The sequence below is a fragment of the Leptonotus elevatus genome, chromosome 12, assembly GCF_054856555.1.
Source record: "Leptonotus elevatus isolate MCC_2025b chromosome 12, RoL_Lele_1.0, whole genome shotgun sequence".
NCBI lineage: Eukaryota > Metazoa > Chordata > Actinopteri > Syngnathiformes > Syngnathidae > Leptonotus > Leptonotus elevatus.
The window spans coordinates 4,706,815-4,724,482 of NC_141250.1; the positions used below are offsets into that span (position 1 = coordinate 4,706,815).

General features: G+C 39.7%; 1 protein-coding gene and 1 long non-coding RNA gene across 2 annotated transcripts; both read right to left on the reverse strand.

Annotated features, from left to right (window-relative positions):
• Window positions 1-1,706: 1,706 nt before the first annotated feature.
• Window positions 1,707-12,983, reverse strand: LOC147164298 (uncharacterized). Its single transcript, XM_086090731.1, has 2 exons — window positions 12,552-12,983; window positions 1,707-4,340 (listed from the first exon to the last, which is right to left on the reverse strand). Exons 1-2 carry the CDS (start codon window positions 12,679-12,681, stop codon window positions 3,349-3,351), a joined length of 1,122 nt encoding a protein of 373 aa, XP_085946857.1. The 5' UTR covers window positions 12,682-12,983; the 3' UTR covers window positions 1,707-3,348.
• LOC147164299 (uncharacterized) lies at window positions 8,508-10,323 on the reverse strand. Its single transcript, XR_015096639.1, has 4 exons — window positions 10,254-10,323; window positions 9,918-10,013; window positions 9,143-9,231; window positions 8,508-9,043 (listed from the first exon to the last, which is right to left on the reverse strand). It is a non-coding gene; the product is annotated as an uncharacterized LOC147164299 (long non-coding RNA).
• Window positions 12,984-17,668: the final 4,685 nt, after the last annotated feature.

The window sequence follows — 17,668 nt, forward strand, 5'->3', positions numbered from 1 at the left end:
CTGGTGGTCAAGATGTTCGATATTGAGATCTTTCCAAATAAAATACCCTCCTTAAGGTCTCTTATTTTCCTTTACCAGCAGCCAGAAAGTTGAAATTGTTGTTAAAATGTAAGAAAATAAGTGATAATTCAAAATTTTTTGTTTTTGTTGTAACATGCTAACGCTAGTAGCTAGCACGGTCGGGGAACTAGCTAACTTGGTTTAAAAATAACCAGAAATTCTTCACCTTAAATTAAAAAATGATGAATGCACATAGCAACCAATAAAAGGCGAAAGTACAAAAGCCGCAAGAATGTCCTACCTCAGAGGATACGTGATGTTGCCATGTAGTTCGGTTCGGGCACTAACATCGGCAAATGTTTGTATTCCAATCAATTCCACTAATCAAACGTTTCAATGTGTACCACTGCAAGAAGTGTTGAGCTAAATCACTAGCATAGGTCTTGCTTACACAAGTAATGTTAGAGGAAGCTGGGGGTAACATTCATCAATAACAAAAGAACATTCGGTGTAAACAATAGAAACACAGCTGAGTCCGGTGGAAAGTTGACCCACTATGAGGGGCAGACTCACGATCCCGTGACGTGAGTGAATACTATCTATCCCTGCGGGGCCCGGGGGTTGTCCCTTGGCGCTGCCGTGGCCTGGGGGGCCCTGAGGTGTTGCGCTTGCTCTGTCCTGGCAGGGGTCGACGGCTCCCCTCTTTGGTGGAGATTTTCATGCATGCCAGATCCACCACACCAGCATCTATCGAAACCCAGACACAATCTGCTTCTTCCTCTGGTCGTTGAATCGGTGGAGGCTGGTGTCTGTGGATCTCACTCTGCATCGTCTGTCCTTCCTTCCTTTCCTCATTCTCTCCTTTGGTCTCTTGAGGTCTCCCTGATTTGTTGGAATTTAGATGTTTCTGGGGTTGGTGAAGGACTCTGGTTGGTGGCCCAGTGGGTGGTGTCTGGTCGGTGCTGGATTTCACTTTCCTTTCTTTTCTTTGGTCCTTCCTCGGGTCTCCTGACGGCCTCACGACTCTAGCTGGAAGTGTTCGGTTTAGGTGAACGGTATGGGATTTTTTAATAGGTTTTAGGTGAACTAATGAATACACACGCACACGCACATACAAAATAAAAATTAATAAAAATAAAATAAAAATAAGAGCAATGATGATGACATGTCAAATCGGTAAAATTACCGAATGAACAATACTGAGGCTCTCCAGAAAAAAAAAGTGAATACTAACTATTGTGCAGAATGTTCCTCCTTTCCCAAACAAATCACTGTGGAGCAGTCCCAGATTCATAATGTGGAGAACTCCCTTGAGTGAAATCACAATTATCAATCTGGCTATTGCCAGGTTAAAGTTCAGACAGAATAGCTGGTATTAAAAAAAAACCTGAAAGGATTTCAGTGGAGAACGTTTAGCACAGTATACATAGGAGTATTACCATCAAAAACCAGCTGGTTGACATATGCCACTTATTTTTTTTCATTTTAACTCTACATGTATTTGAATTATTTTTTCTGTAAAAATTACCATTTTTGCTCAATAGCTTGCAGGTGATGATCAGTGCTAGGTCATAGTTTCATGTTAGCTGGTTGACACCCCCCAATTTCAACCTTTCACTCGTTTTCAATAAACTTAATATTGTACATAACATCATAGCTCAATAACAGGTCATGGCACCTATTTACGCTACAAGAGTGCATACCCAATGAAATGGGAATTGGTGCTGTATTATACTGTAACATATTTTAAACTGTCAATACAAAAAAATATTTTAAACTGCTCGTGAATAAAATTTTATTTTGAAAATCTGTCTTTTATTTTGAAAACGGGGTGTCGTTTTCCTTTGCGCACACTACCGTAAATCCTAGATAATCATAAGCGCGAACAGAAAGTGCGACCCAGGTCGGATATGGAAAAAGCCGTTCACATTGACAAAGTCAGATATATATCACAAAACGCAAAAAAAATCAAATTTGGGTCGCATTTGCCTGCAGTGTGAACCTAGCCTATGACCCTGCATTGCGACCAGCGCTTGCCCCTTTTTGTAAGGGTACAAATCTTCTACCTGCACAAGTACAAATCAGTTTTGCTTCAATCTTAGCGAGATATTTGGTGCAAAAGTCACGTGTCTTGACAGCAACCGAAAAAAAAAAAAAAATAAAATTTGACTTCCAGTGGCGACTTCGACTACAAGTTGTCATTTCCACAGGTGCAAATCATGACTTTTACAGATACATTTTGCTACGCTTATAATTTTTTTCAACAGGTTCAGCTCATGACTTTTACAGATAATTTTTTTCCCTTCAGGTATTTTTATTATTATTATTTATTTTTTACAAGTATGAATTACTTTTGCACCATATTTACCTCGATACAAAACAGCCAATTTTGGCCACTGAGTCATTTGGTTTCCTTTTGAACTTTTAAGGTCCTGACAGACACACATCGTAAATATTACCATGACTTTTCAAAAAACTCTACATCACATTTTAATTTTTCAATAACATTTGAAAGATTTAGAGTTTTCCAGGATTTTCAGGACCATTCAAACTCTGATTGTTTTGTATAACAAACACTGTCCGGTGAGAGAATATCACATTAAAACCTGAAGACAAAAAGCCATCGACTTGCAAAAAGAATAAAGAATAATTGTTACAAATAAATAAATAAAACAAAAACTAAAAATTGTTTATCAAGTATAAAACATAGGAAGCAGAATTTATAAGGCATATATCAATAAAAAAAAATTAAAATCATAACAAAAAATTCTGACAATGAAAACAACATGAAAGGAACTTTATACGCTGAATAGCTTCATTATACAAGGATCTTGGAAGTCAACATATCCAACTTTTTTGACTGACAAAAGAAGACTCTGATGATTTGTATTTCATTCAGAATCACATTTACAAAAGTCAGTTTTGTCACAGTCCATCCAATCAATCCTTGACTTCATATGGACATAACCATAACATTGTACAAAGTACAGTAATGTGCAATCCTGAAAATATTTTTGCACTAGTGCTAATTCTCAACACTTGCCCACAGGAGGGCTTTTAGATGATACAATAACTCAAAGTTTAAATAAATTATGCTAAATAGAATAAAGGTAATGTAGGTTTTTTGTAAATATTTACCATAGTAAACACTTCAGGTACTAAACATTTACATTTTCGTTGAAAGCTTCTTGATTACTGCGTTCCTCACCAGCACACTTGTGTCTCTCGACCTCAACCTTCTGAGAACCTTTGGCCACAAATTGAGCAGGCAAAAGGTTTCTCACCAGTGTAGGTTCTTGTGTGTATTTTAAAGCTTCCCTTGTCAGATAATCTTTGACCACAAACTGATCAAACATTAGGTTTCTTACCAGTATGCGTTCTTGTGTGTCTTTTTAAGTTTACCTTGCGAGAGAATCTTTGCCCACAAACTGAGCAGGCAAAAGGTTTCTCACCAGTGTGTATTCTTGTGTGTCTTTTTAAGTTTGCCTTGTGAGAGAATATTAGGCCACAAACTGAGCAGGCATAAGGTTTCTTACCAGTGTGTGTTCTTGTGTGTCTTTTTAAGTTTGCCTTGCGAGAGAATCTTTGTCCACATACAGTGCAGGCAAAAGGTTTCTCACCAGTGTGGGTTCTTGTGTGTCTTTTTAGGTCTCCCTGGAGAGAGAATCTTTTACCACAAACTGAGCATGCAAAAGGTTTCTCACCGGTGTGGATTCTAGTGTGACTTAATAAGGTTCCCTTCCAAGAGAATCTTTGTCCACAAACAGTGCATGCAAAAGGTTTCTCACCAGTGTGTATTATCATGTGTTTTTTCAAAGGGCTCTTATTAGCATAGGTTTTCCTACACTGAGAACATTTCCAGCGTTTGTTGTCAGTGTGACATGTCATATCACCTTCCGACTCCGACTCCTTCTCATCATCATTATCATCATTTTGATGATCGTGTGACATAGCGTCATCACTATCCGATAGTGGAGCTAGGAAATAGTCAGCTTGTGACCCTCCACAAGGGTTTCCATCACCTTCAGTTGTCATTTGTTGACATGAGTAGATACTTGGAGGCTCCGCCCCTCTGCTCGCCTCACTTGCACCATCTTCACTCTTTAAAGGGACACTAGTTGACGGCAACATATAGACATCCTTCTCCTCCTCCTCTTCTTTGATGTTGATGTTTTCTCTCTCCTCTTTCATGCAAGGGTGATCTGGCTCCTGCTCTTTTTTAATGGAAGGACACTGCTGCTCTTCTTTTTTGAAGTGGGGTACCACTTCGACGTCCTCTTCTTTTTTAACGTGAGGGTGCTTTGGTTCCTGCCACTCAGGACGAACATATTCACTGATGTCTGTAAGACACAAGAAAACAAACACACACGGTATTATGGTTCTTTGATCCTATAACTGCAACTTTTATTAGCCTTCTAGCTGAAACTACCTCACACTTTTTACAAACTTCGTGCGATTTTAAAGTTGATTGTTTTAACGGGAAATCAGCAATTGACAAGCTGCTCCATTAAAAAAAACATCAAATCCCAGACCACCATGCTGAACAGCTGAAACTAAATTATTAAAAAGAAAATGTCAAGCTGCTGAAGTGGAGAAAAAAAAGCTTGAAGTTGATTTACAAATATTTAAACCAAACTACTTAGAATAAAGCAGTTAGAAATGCGAGGCAAACATGTTTCTAACCTGATCAAAAATAACCACAATAACCCCAAAAATCAATTTCTCCACCATCGACCACCTGATTAACCCCGTTCCAGTTGTTCCTAGCGAGGTATCAAATGCAAAGTGTGAGGAGTTTGCAGTTTGCTTCAGCAGCCAAATAAAAACAATCAGGGTAGCTCTCACTTGATCCCAACCTAATAGTTTGAGTGTAGCTGAACCTTTTTTTTTTGTATGTGAGGAAACACTGGACAGTTTTGTCCTGGTTGAAGCGGGAGTGCTTGAGAAGGTAATTTCCCAGCTAAAGCCTTTTAGATCCTATCCCAACACCCTTTTTTTTTTATCCGTTTTCACTTTTTGGCCGAGGATGTCCTAGACATTTTGAATTGTTCTCTTCAGACAGGGTTTTTTCCTTGAGCCTTTAAGACAGCCATTGTCAGGCCCCTTCGGAAAAGAAACAATTTGGAAAATGCAGAGCTGAGAAATTACAGACCAGTGTCCAATTTGCCTTTTTTTTTTAAAGTAAATTTTTTTAGAGAAGATTGTTTTTAACCAGTTAAATGATTTCCTGAACACCAATGGTCTGTATGAAACATTTCAATCAGGGTTGAGGACAAATCACAGGACAGAGACAGCACTGATCGAAGTTTTAAATGACATTAGAATCAATATTGACATGTCCTGGTCTTACTGGAGCTAAGAGTGTAGATCACAAAATTCGTTTTAACAGGCTGCACAATATGATCAGACTTAAAGGTACTGTTTTTAATTGGTTTAAATCTTACCTCACTGGCAGAGAATTTCATGTCACCACAGTTGAAGACTGTTTGTCAGGAGGTCACACAAGCTTGATTGTGGTGTTCCCTAAGGCTCAATTTTAGGTCCGACACCATTTCATTTATACATGTTGCCACTGGGTGGGGTCATCAGAAAACACCAAATAAGTTTTCACTAGGGATGTCCCAATAAGTAGAACCACGTGATTTGGCCCGATTTCCGATCACGTGGTTGCTGACTCGATCGGAATCGGACGTTGTCTCCTGATCAGGACTCTAATAAATATATTATTTGGAAGTAGACGATAAGAAGTTATCATCTTTAATGTGAGCATTTCGTGTGGCGCAAACTCCGCAAAGGATATATAGTAGATGCGTTGCTTCCCTGCTGCACCCACCGCTACACTTCATTGACTGGCAGCCAAGCCCCATCAACGTGCTTTGTGCCTAGCCTAGCGTGAATCTGAAGGGTCGTTCTAGTGGGGCCGCCAAACCCCGCCCGGGCCGGCAGTCTAGACTGGTGGGAGTCCAGCCCGAAAGTCATGATATGGTAAGATTAAATACATTTTGCTTGCTTGCTATTCAAAGTTGGCTTGTTTCACACACACATATATACAGTATATTTTCTTAAAAAAAATAAAATAAAATAAAACAACATTAGGTTAGCCCATCAACTTGTGTTATGTAGCATGCTTTATAACGGCTACAGTAGGTTCTCAAAAATAAAGCTTCTTAATAAAATGACAAGGTATCGGATCGGGACACGGAATCGGACGATCTCAAAATGAGGTGACTTGGACTCGGGTCCAAAAAAGTGTGATCGGGACATCCCTAGTTTTCACATTTATGCTGATGGCCCTCAGCTTTACATTTCTCTTTCCTAATGACCACAACCCAATTGATAGTCTTTTTAACTGTATTTTACAGATTAAGTCATGGATTAATCTAAATATGGAAAACAATTTGATAATGACACTTTGTAATTCTCTGTACATACTCTATCTGTGACCTTTTAGCCCTTTTTTCCTACCCTCCTCTCTTCTGTAATCTGATTACATGTTTTTTCCTGTAACTGTAACGGAATAGTTATATATTTTTTTGTAATCTGGTTACGTAACGGCGGTACATGTATAACATTACTCCCCAAGCCTGTTCGAATTCTACACTTGATTCCCTTTAAAATTACCGCGGGAAGACTCACTTTGGAAGGACTGTGGCGTTCAATTTTTCATCTTCAAATTTTATATTTTATAGATCATTTTTAATTGTTTTTTAATCCCACTTAAAAGAGCATAAAATGAACATTGGTGGTGATATTCTGCGACTCTATGGAAACGATTAATTTGTGATGCGTCGAAGTGGTCTTTCATAGACGTGTCGACATCGAGGAGTGATCAAAACATTTCATTATGTAGTAAATTTACAATACATCAATAGATTGGCCTACATTATTACATATAAGGCATTTCACAGCTTTTACACTTATCCGAGTCGCTGTTGCGTTTGGAATGCAGGTGCATGCGGCAGGTGCAGCAGGGCAGGCTGCTCCTAGCTGTCGAGTCCCCCCCCTGGTGAAATGCGCAGTGCATAGGTTCATTTACATTAAAGTAGAAACAGACTCGTCAAAGAAAGAGATTCCGGAATTGAAGATGATCTCGATTTGGATTACAAACCTTCGCCGCGGTGTTTACCGATGACGGTGTTGTGCCAAACAGAATGCACTTCTACTATATACACTTCTACTGAGTTATGTCGTGCGTCTTCTATTTACTTTCGTGCTGAATGGTCACTTATGGTGTATTTCAATTTTTATTGGTTGCTATGTACTTTCACAGAACAGGCCAAAAGGTTGGACACATCTTCTCATGCAATGCATTGTCTTTATTTTCATGACTATTTATTTACATTGCAAATTCTTACTGAAGGTGTCAAAACTCTGAATAACACATGGAGTGCAGCAATAATTGGAAAAAAAGGTGAAATAACTGAAAACATGTTTTATATTCGAGTTTCTTCAAAATAGCTTTGCTCTGATGATTTTTATTTTTTTGCACACACTTGGCATTCTCTCGATGCACTTCAAGAGTAGTCACCTGAAATGGTTTCCCCAACATTATTGAATGAGTTCCCAGAAGTGAGAATGCCAAAAGTGTGCAAAGCAGTAATCAGAACAAAGGGTGGCTATTTTGAAGAAACTACAATTTCACTTTTTTAGGTTTGTTAAGTACTTAACAAAAGTTAAGTTCTTAACTCTACATATGTTCATTCTTAGTTTTGATGCCTTCAGTGATAATCTACAATGTAAATAGTCATGAGAATAAAGCAATTTACACATTGAATGAGGTGCGTCTAAACTTGTGTACGGAGGCCCTCAGGTGCCAGGGTATGATTATTATTTTTTTGCTAATCTGTTCCCACAATTTACTAATCTGTTCCCACAGTTTACTAATCTGTTCCCACAGTTTACTAATCTGTTCCCACAGTTTACTAATCTGTTCTCAGTTTAATATGTTCTCACAATTTACTAATCTGTTCCTAGTTTAGTAATCTGTTCCCACAGTTTAGCAATCTGTTCCCAGTTTAGCAATCTGTACCCACAGTTTAGCAATCTGTACCCACAGTTTAGCAATCTGTACCCAGTTTACTAATATGTTCCCACAGTTTATTAATCTGCTCTCAGTTTACCAATCTGTACCCACAGTTTAGTAATCTGTTCCCAGTTTACAAATCTGTACCCTCAGTTTAGTAATCTGTTCCCAGTTTATTATTCTGTTTCCACAGTTAATTAATCCGTACCCACAGTTTAGTAATATGTTCCCACAGTTTAGTAATCTGTTCCCACAGTTTAGTAATCTGTTCCCACAGTTTTGCAATCTGTTCACAGTTTTGCAATCTGTTCCCAGTTTACTAATCTGTACCCACTTTTTAGTAATCTGTACCCACAGTTTACTAAACTGTACCCAGTTTACTAATCTGTACCCACTTTTTAGTAATCTGTACCCACAGTTTACTAATTTGTACCCACAGTTTAGTATGTCAATAACAAACAAAGAACACTCGAATATATAGATACAAGTTTGATTTATTTAAAAACTGGAGTAATGTTGAGTGTCAAACAGGTAAGAAACTCCATGCCATTTTGATTTTGTGGAAATGAGAGCAGGTAAAAATAAGTGTTTTTTAAGACTCTAGGCAACGAGGAAACCAGCGTCTTTACCAATGCAAAACTGTGAAAACACTGCCAACTTCAGTCTAAAACATGTAATATCCATAGAACCTGTGGCCTTGGCAGTACGGGTGATGCACAAAAATGCACAAAGCCCGTCATGGGGCGGCACGGCTCAGTGGTCGTGGTGGTAAAGTGGACGTCTCCTAACCGTGACGTTGTTGGTTCGATCTTTAACCCTGGTGACCATGCCCAAGTGTCCTTGAGCAATGCTCTCAGTGGACATGGCAGCAGCTGACCATTGGTGTGTGAACACAAACTCTCTACAGTCTTCTCAAAAAATCATCTGAAGCAAGCTCTCTTCTAAATTTCTCTCTCCATTCCCTCAGTCTTTCCAGGCTCTCTTCGGATATTCCCCTTTGAGGGGAGGAGGGTATGTTCACTGCCAATGACAGAGACATGATTTATGAATCATAAATTAATAGTTCCAACATAGCCCCCCCTAAAAAAGAAAATAGTTTAGTGTCATTAACCCCCTTACTTCCAGTCATATTGTGGTCTCTTTCGGTAAATGTCTTCTGCTTCACTAATGGGCACGCTGTTGACCCCAACGATGGTGCGTATTATTGCCTGTGATTTACAATCATAATGAATGTATTGACTAAGGCATAATCCATTATGTGTTTATTAATCCATTCAACCCTAAATGAAATGTACATTTGCCAATACGGTTTTATTTCCCCCATTCAAAACTTTGATTACCAGTTTTAATTTGGAGGGAAAAAAAACAAGATGTTTTGATGACACAATCAAAAATTTCCCAACACCTACCCCTACTTGTCCAATTTCCAGTTTAGTGCATCCCTACCTACTATTGTTTTCAATTAATAAAATCTGTTTATTTTAAACATCTTAATATATTCTTTATAATTTCTTACTCCAAATGACCCTTCTTCAAAGGCTGATATTTAGAATACACATTTAGCTTTGGCAAAAGGACATTTAGAAAAAGTCAACTTTATTCTGCTCTTGTTTGGCTCCTGTCACCTTAATCAATTATGGAAGAAATGGAAGACTGTGTCCATAGAGGTATTGTCCTCAAACCAGAAAATGGGCATTTCTTTTCTGTCCTCCCAAAGAGACTTTATCAGCTCTTGAGCAATTTCCTGCAAAAATGTTTGTGACCGCTCAACTTGGCCAGTACTAGGTGGATACCAAATTCATCAGATTATGATAAAAGTATACGGATACTACACAACAGGCTTCATATTTTGCAGCAGATGTATTACATTAAGCAAATCTTTTATGAAACTCACCTCCAGATGACATTTTAAGTCCCGATTTGTGGTTATAAAATGAGCCATCAGAAAGTAGTATGTTTTTCTACGCTGATATTCTTATTCATCTTGTACCTGTGAGGAAATGACCACAATTTACTAATTATGACAGACTTTAATAATAATGTTACTCTTTGTCTTTGTGTTGTTGTAGATTGTTTTTGACCTCCAGATTTCTCTGTTGCACATGTACTTTGTTCGAAGTCAAATCAACAGTTTCCTGATGATACCCATTGAAGTATTATTGGTAGAGTTTATTTATAGACAACTGATAGAATTCTGACTGTATGTAAATATGCAAGACAGTAAAGTCACCTCAACTCATGAAGAGACTCTTTCGGAGGTACTTTTCTGGGCTTCTTTGTCTCCTCTTCCATATCAACTGTGATCTGTACACACACCACAGTATTGCACAATATTTTTTTTTTATATATATAAATGGATGGCCACTGAAATGCAGTAAAACTAAAAAAAATGAAAAGGGGAACTGGGAAGAATTTTTTTTAACTCCATAAAGGTTTCTATGAGAGAGAAAAAACTAATAACATGATAATGCGCACACATACAGGGTTTGTTTCTTTGTTAGGGGGAAGAGTAAACCGAGAATTAAAAGACTTCGCAGGAGTCAAGTGCCGCGTACGCTGGGCTGGAGTCCACTGTATTGCAAAAACATGCCTTATTAACCCATCCATTTCATTGATTTACAGTTAAACATATGATGTGTGTAAATTGGGAAACATACTGAAATTTCGACAGAAGACACATTAATACTAAAAGAACTATGCGCTGGTCATAACATTTATTTTTCAATAGTCAGATAATGGATGGATGGATGAACAATAGTACAATTCTTACAGTGACAGTTTCACATGGCCATTTCTGTGCACACCTTCAAGACAGACAAATTATCTTAAATCAGATTTGACCTAATGAGCAATGGTACTAGTGTTGTTCCGATACCAGTATTGGTATCGGCAGAGGCCCCGATACTGCATTAAAACAGTGGTATCTGTATCGGTGAGTACTAACAAGTAACATGCCGATCCCATTAATTCTGAAACTAATATAGGACTTTAGATGCAGCATTTTGTGTCTTGCTCATGCATGACATGTTCACTGCATGCTGAGCTAAGATTCCTATTGGCTGACCCTTGAATGCTCTGAACCAATGGCAAGACAGCTTTTTCATGTTGAGAAAAAAACCCTTAGGTATCGGTATGGTATCGGCATCGGACAATATGGCAAAGCTGAGTATCGCGCTCGGTAACGGGCCAAAATCGGAACAACACAAAATGGTACCTTTATGTACATACAGTAGGGCTGAACAATTATATTGAAATGACACATGCAATATGTGTAAAGCAAAGACGTGCGATAACTTAATATGGAATTGTATGCATTTTTCTGACTTTGACCAATCAGATGCATCATGCAACTTTAAATGTACATCTGCATCCAATAAGAGAACAGCAATCTAGGACCATTACTAACACTAAATAAACTATTTAGATAATAATACACTAAGCCCGCTAATTTTTCTGCACGAAAAAGTGTATTTATTTTATTAGAATAATAAAGATGTCATTTATTTCTTTAGGTACATGTTAAGTATCGCAAAAATATTGATATTGCAATATTTAAAATTCACAAACAATTTAAACAAATGTTAACGTACTTGACACCTGAATGACCTGCCAGAAGCAACAGACACCACCATCTCCCGATTGTGTACATCATCCCAAAAATACCAGTACACAGTGTTATAAACATTGAAGTCATGGTCTAAGACAACAGTGCACTGTGCTTATTCTGGATGCTTTCCGGGCACTTTACTGTTGAGAAGTCAAAATGTACTAGTAAAAAGCCAGAGAAATCATAAATCTGTTAAAGTTCTGAAAAATATAATCATCACAAAATGTGTCCCTTATTACAATTATTGCATGGTATCCACAACAAATATGGAACAGAATATAAGCTAAGCATTAGCGGTATACAATATTTTACGCCTTGTAAGTTATCGAGTGACTACATAATACAATATCTGCATACAGACAAAAGTCAATTATACTATTAGGATGAGGATCTCACAGCCATTACTACCTTATTTTCTTGGGAGATCTTAAAATACATAAATACACAAGAAAAAGTACTACAGGACAATTCATGAACCCACGCAAATGACATTGTGTCTTTAACGTGCATCCCGTGACTGCATATTATTTGAATTCACCTGCTAACATGACACGCTGACGTTAGCTAATATTATCAAAAGTCTACATTTGTGGAGCTACGTTTGCAGAATGACACGACTTAACTGCGACTCCATATTGTTATTTTAATTCAGGCGCTAACATGATACGCTAATGTTAAAGCACAATATTATCTAAAGTCTAATTTTGTACATAGATGATGCATCATTACGTAATTTACCACTGACTCCATAATAATCTTCTTCTTTTTCTTTATTGGCGCTTGGTATTCTTATTTTGAAAAATAAATATAGCTGCCGGCACCGGCTTCAACAACTTGTGTTCATTGCGCTTCCGCTATCGCGGTCGCCAGGCTGCAGCAATACCCTACTCAAGCGAGAGAGTAAATAAAAAGTGTACAAACCTGCTCTGCGTAACACAACACGAGGCTGCTGGCAAAGTCTGGCTACGTCCAGGAGTTGACGACGACACTCGTTCTTCTCTTTTGTTCCACAAAGTTCCTCCGCGTACTTTGCTCTCCTCCTTGCGCACATTTTCACAGGAGAATCTCAACACGTTCTATCAAACGCGTCTCTTTGTTAGCTACTAGCGAGCTAAACTAAGCTAACTAGGCCGAGAAGCTTCTAAATCCCACCGAAACGAGTTTACCCGAACACAAACATTTGATGTCAGTTTCGTTTTTAGTTCAGTAAGGAAGTAAATATGCATATTGTGTCGAGAACTCAGCCCGTTCACTGCTAAAATCGACAAAAAGTCGTCTTCAGTTTACCGCGATACAAGTCAGGCCAGACCCTCTGCGGCTCCGTTGGTCACCTTCAAAATAAAAGGCCACCGTCTTTTGCTGTACAGTAGGTGACGGTGTGCACCACATAGTTGTAATCCGCCGTTACACCAGGACGAGGAGAAGAAGAAATATATGGAGGTAAATAAGGTGCAAAACTAACTTGTAAAAAAAAATTGTATGTGTAAAACAAATTTGTATCTGTAAAAACAAATTTGTACCTGTAAAAGTCATGATTTGTACCTGTACATTTTTTTTTGTATCTGTACAAAAAGTGTAAATTTGTATCTGTAAAAGTTGTGATTTGTACCTATAGAAATGACAACTTGTAGTCAAAGAAGTCGCCACTAGGAGTCACAAGTGGTTGTTCTGCTGCTGTCCAGTGACGTGAGTTTTGCACCATATATCTCGCTACAAAAGGTGCAAAACTGATTCGTACTCGTAGAACGCTGTGACTTGTACTCGTAGAAGAAGAGGGCGGGCTTTGGAGGATTTGGGCGGGCTAAAGCTCAACCTCATTGGTTGAGCGAACGACAGTGGGTTGAACTCAAATGATGCCCATGCACAAGTCCGCAATTCCGAACAAACAGAGTAGCCACACTAGTTTACGCGTCATTTTGGAAGAGGACGTCCCAGGCGTGAACATTTCAACATGGTTCAATATACAAACACCGTGTGGAACAGCTTAAACGTTGGTTGACATGCAGAGCACTCCAAGTAGGCAGAAAGAAAGAAGTTTTAGTATGAAGGTAAGATTTATTGTACGAACATTGCTCGTAATCCGGTGCTAGCTAGCTAGCTCATCTCATGTTGTTGTCACGAAAACTGAACACATTGAAGTCACAATTTTTATTTCAAGATTTGAAGCCTACCAGTGTAAACATAATATCAATAGTTTGTACCTGTAAAAAAATAATCAAAAAAAAAAACCTCATAAACTGCTGCTTAGTGCTTAGATGTGAAAATTACTATAGAGCTACAGAACCCTATTGAATGTTTTACAAGATAACCTAAACCTATAACCAAAAGTGGACAGTACTCAGCTAATTGTATTTGACTAACATTATATTTAAGCGTTATTGTCATTTCTACAGCTACAAATCACAACTTTTACAGATACAAATTTACACTTTTTGTACAGATACAAAAAAAAATTTGTACATGTACAAATCATGACTTTTACAGGTACAAATTTGTTTTTACAGATACAAATTAGTTTTACACATACACTTTTTTTTTTACAGGTACAATTATTTTTTACAGATATAACATTTTTTTTTACAGGCACACATTTTTTTTTACAAATCACGACTTTTACAGATACAAATTTAGACTTTTTTCTACAGGTACACTTTTTTTTACAAGTTAGTTTTGCACCATATTTACCTCCATAGAAATAGCTAGTGACGCACTTCAGGATCTTAAAAGTTCAAAAGGAAACCAAACGATGATTCGACAATGGACCCGTAAATAAAACATGAATTATCAATGAGAAGAGATAAGACTTGCTCGCTTTGCGACTTTTATTTTGCAGATTGACAAATAGTTTACAAATTAAATGATTATTATTATTATTTCCATACCTTGATGTTTTGATCTAGAATTGCTGCTCCTGCCTTGGCCCTAAGATGGTGAATTAGGATGTACTTGATGGTCTCCACCTGTTTGGGCTGAGATATCACCTCCAACAGCACCTTCACACTCTATAGAAATAAACACATAAGAAAAACTGAATTCATGTAATTCATAGTTTCGATGTTAGTGTCAGTGATTAGGTAAAACTTTTCATTTTAACTTTTTTTTTTTTTTTTTTTTTACAACTTACCTAACTACAGTTGTCAGCTTCCTCTTAACAGCTGCCTTGATTTGATTGGTGACAATGGGGGTCCAGTCATGGAGGTCTCATTGACATTGCATTTCCTGATTAGTAGCAAAAAAATAAAATAAAAATTGTAGCAAATGTGTAAAAAGCAAAACAATCTAAAGTGAGTGAGACAAACTGATGCGGTTTCAGGTGTACATTTTGGAAATCTGCTATTTCTTACCTACAGCGACAGTGTGGTGGCAGGGTGATCGGCGATGGGCGTCAAGCTATGCCTGGACATCGCCAGGCTGTAGCATGCAGCAACCCTTCCTCATTCTCCTCTTGAACCATCTCCTCCTCTCCCAGTTCAGAAAAGCAGTGGAAGGAGCTGATGTGTCTGGCTGACCTGAGGAAAATGTTTATTTTTGTTCTAAAGCAGTACTTATTATCCCTTTTAATTTTTACAGTAGGCCTTCATGCCTAAGCAAAATCATTCATATAAATACAGCAATAAATATATTTAAATCTTAATTTATAATTCAAACATGAGATCTTTTCATTTTTACCTTCTTCCTCTTCAGACTGAGTCGGTCTATCCAGTGCACAGTCATGCAAAACAGTCAAATCCTTAATTTTTAATCCCTACTTGAGGAAGGGTGTGATTATTGAAGGACTAAAACCTTAACTACAGTTTTGGTAAATTCCTTTTCTTAATTGCGTACTATTGTAAAATGTTTATGATGCAGCAAGCCTCATTTAAGCATTTACGTCATTCACGGACAGCAGAGTATGATACCTACAAGTAATTTGAGTTTTTGTTTCTATATTTAATGCCCCTGTGTATTGTATGTTTGCAATGTTGGTGAATATTGTGTGTAAATCTGCCAGTTTGGTGGTGAATACAAGTTGCTTAGAGGCGCGCTAAGAGCAGGCACCATTTTATGTTCTCCTTTGACACGCAGTCATGTGAATGGCTGTACACTCTAAAAAGAAAATTGTTGACCAACTTAATTTAATTGCTTCAAGTGGCTTGCACTGGCGTGTGTGGGCTATCGGCTATCCAGTAATACAGCTCAGTGCTGAGTGGCGCTCCACCGGAAACACGTGACCTCGAGCGCCACAGGATATGTTTTTTTTTTAAACATAATTTTTTTAAACGAATAAATAACTTTATAAACTAACCAATTGATTTGAAAAACAAAACAAAAAACAGTATATAAAACATGTAGACAATTTTAATACACCAATGGGGTATATGCCACGCAGGAGGCGGGACTTCTAAGCTGTTTCTGATTACTGTTTTGACATAATAGGCCGTGTCCCAATTCTCGCACTGCCACCCTTGTGTCCCTCAATTGCGTGTTCCCGTTAATGGGTGCGAGTGTGTAGGATGTCTCAGTTCTCAGAGTGCATCCCAGAGTTACTCCCCTGTTTCTGATTGGCACTTTAGAGCTACATTGTAAATTTTCTTGCATTCGTCAAAAAAAAAAAAAAGAATCTATAAAATTTATATATATTACAAATTTTGCTAAAATTTCGTCTTGTATCGGTCTCGTGGACTCAATCTCTTGAGACATCGTGGGATTTGTGTCTCGTCCCATTACTTTTTAAATTTTTTTTAATTTTTATTTTTTTATGTGCGTGCGTGCGTGCGTGTATTTGTTAGCTCACCAAAAACCTATTAGAAAAAATCTCATACTGTTCACCTAAACCGAACACCGCCGTCAGTAGACCCGAGGGGACCAAAGAAAACCAAGGAAGGTGAAATCCAGCACCGACCAGACACCACCCACCGGGCCACCCACCAGAACTCCTCCCCAACCCAAGAAACATCCAGACCCCAACAAATCCAAAAAACATAAAATCAGGGAGGCCTCAAGAGACCGAAGGAGAGACCGAGAAAAAGAAGGAAGGACAGACGAAGCCGAGTGAGATCCACAGACACCAGCCTCCACCGATTCAATGACCTGAGGAGGAAACAGATTGTGTCTGAGTTTCGGTAGATGCTGGTGTGGTGGATCTGGCATGCATGAAAATCTCCACCAAAGAGGGGAGCCGTCGACCCCCGCCGGAACAGAGCAAGCGCAACACCTCAGGGCCCCCCAGGCCGCGGCAGCGCCAAAGGACGACCCCCGGGCCCCGCCAGGGCCACCGGCCGGAGAGCAAACCCAGGTGCAGGAGCGCCCCCCACCCCAACACGGCCCGCGCCCCCGACCCAACGCAGAAGGACGGGGCACTGCAGGCCCGCCAGGCACCCCACCGGCCCCCAACCCCCGCACCCCCCACGACCCCCAACCCACCCCCGCCACCCACCCCAACCCAGCCCCAGCCGCCCCCAGGTCCCCAATCCCCCAGACACCCCCCACCCCGCAACCCCCCCCAACAAAGCCGACCCCACCCCGACCAACCGGCAGCCCCCCGACCCCCAGCCCCCGGGGACCACCCGCACCCAGGCACCGGCGCCGAAGAGGGGCCGGACAGCGGAGCGGAGAGGGCAGCCGCGCCCACCCCACCCCCCGCCGTGTGGAGGGACGGAACACCGGGGGCAGAAGGGGGAGATGGGGGCACCGGAGGGCGGCCGACACCCCCGAACCCCAGGCCCAGCGGGGGAAGGCCCCGGTCGTCACCCCAGCGTTCTTTGTGAAAGTTAACCCCTGTTACTGAGTCCGCCAGCTCGCCGACTGGCGAACTCTACCCCTAAACCGTGAATGTGATCCCACCCAGTGTATATACAAGTGTGTGTGTGTGTGTGTGTGGGGTGCATTAAAATTAGGAGCAGGTGAACCGGAGCCGAGGGAAATGATATTCCCACGCTCCGATCCACCCGCCTCCCAAGCATGTTACTGAGTGTATGTGGTGCATTAAAAAAAAATAGATAGGGTGGGGGGGGGGGGGGGTCGGGGACACGGACAGGAGACCGCAGCACTGCTCTATA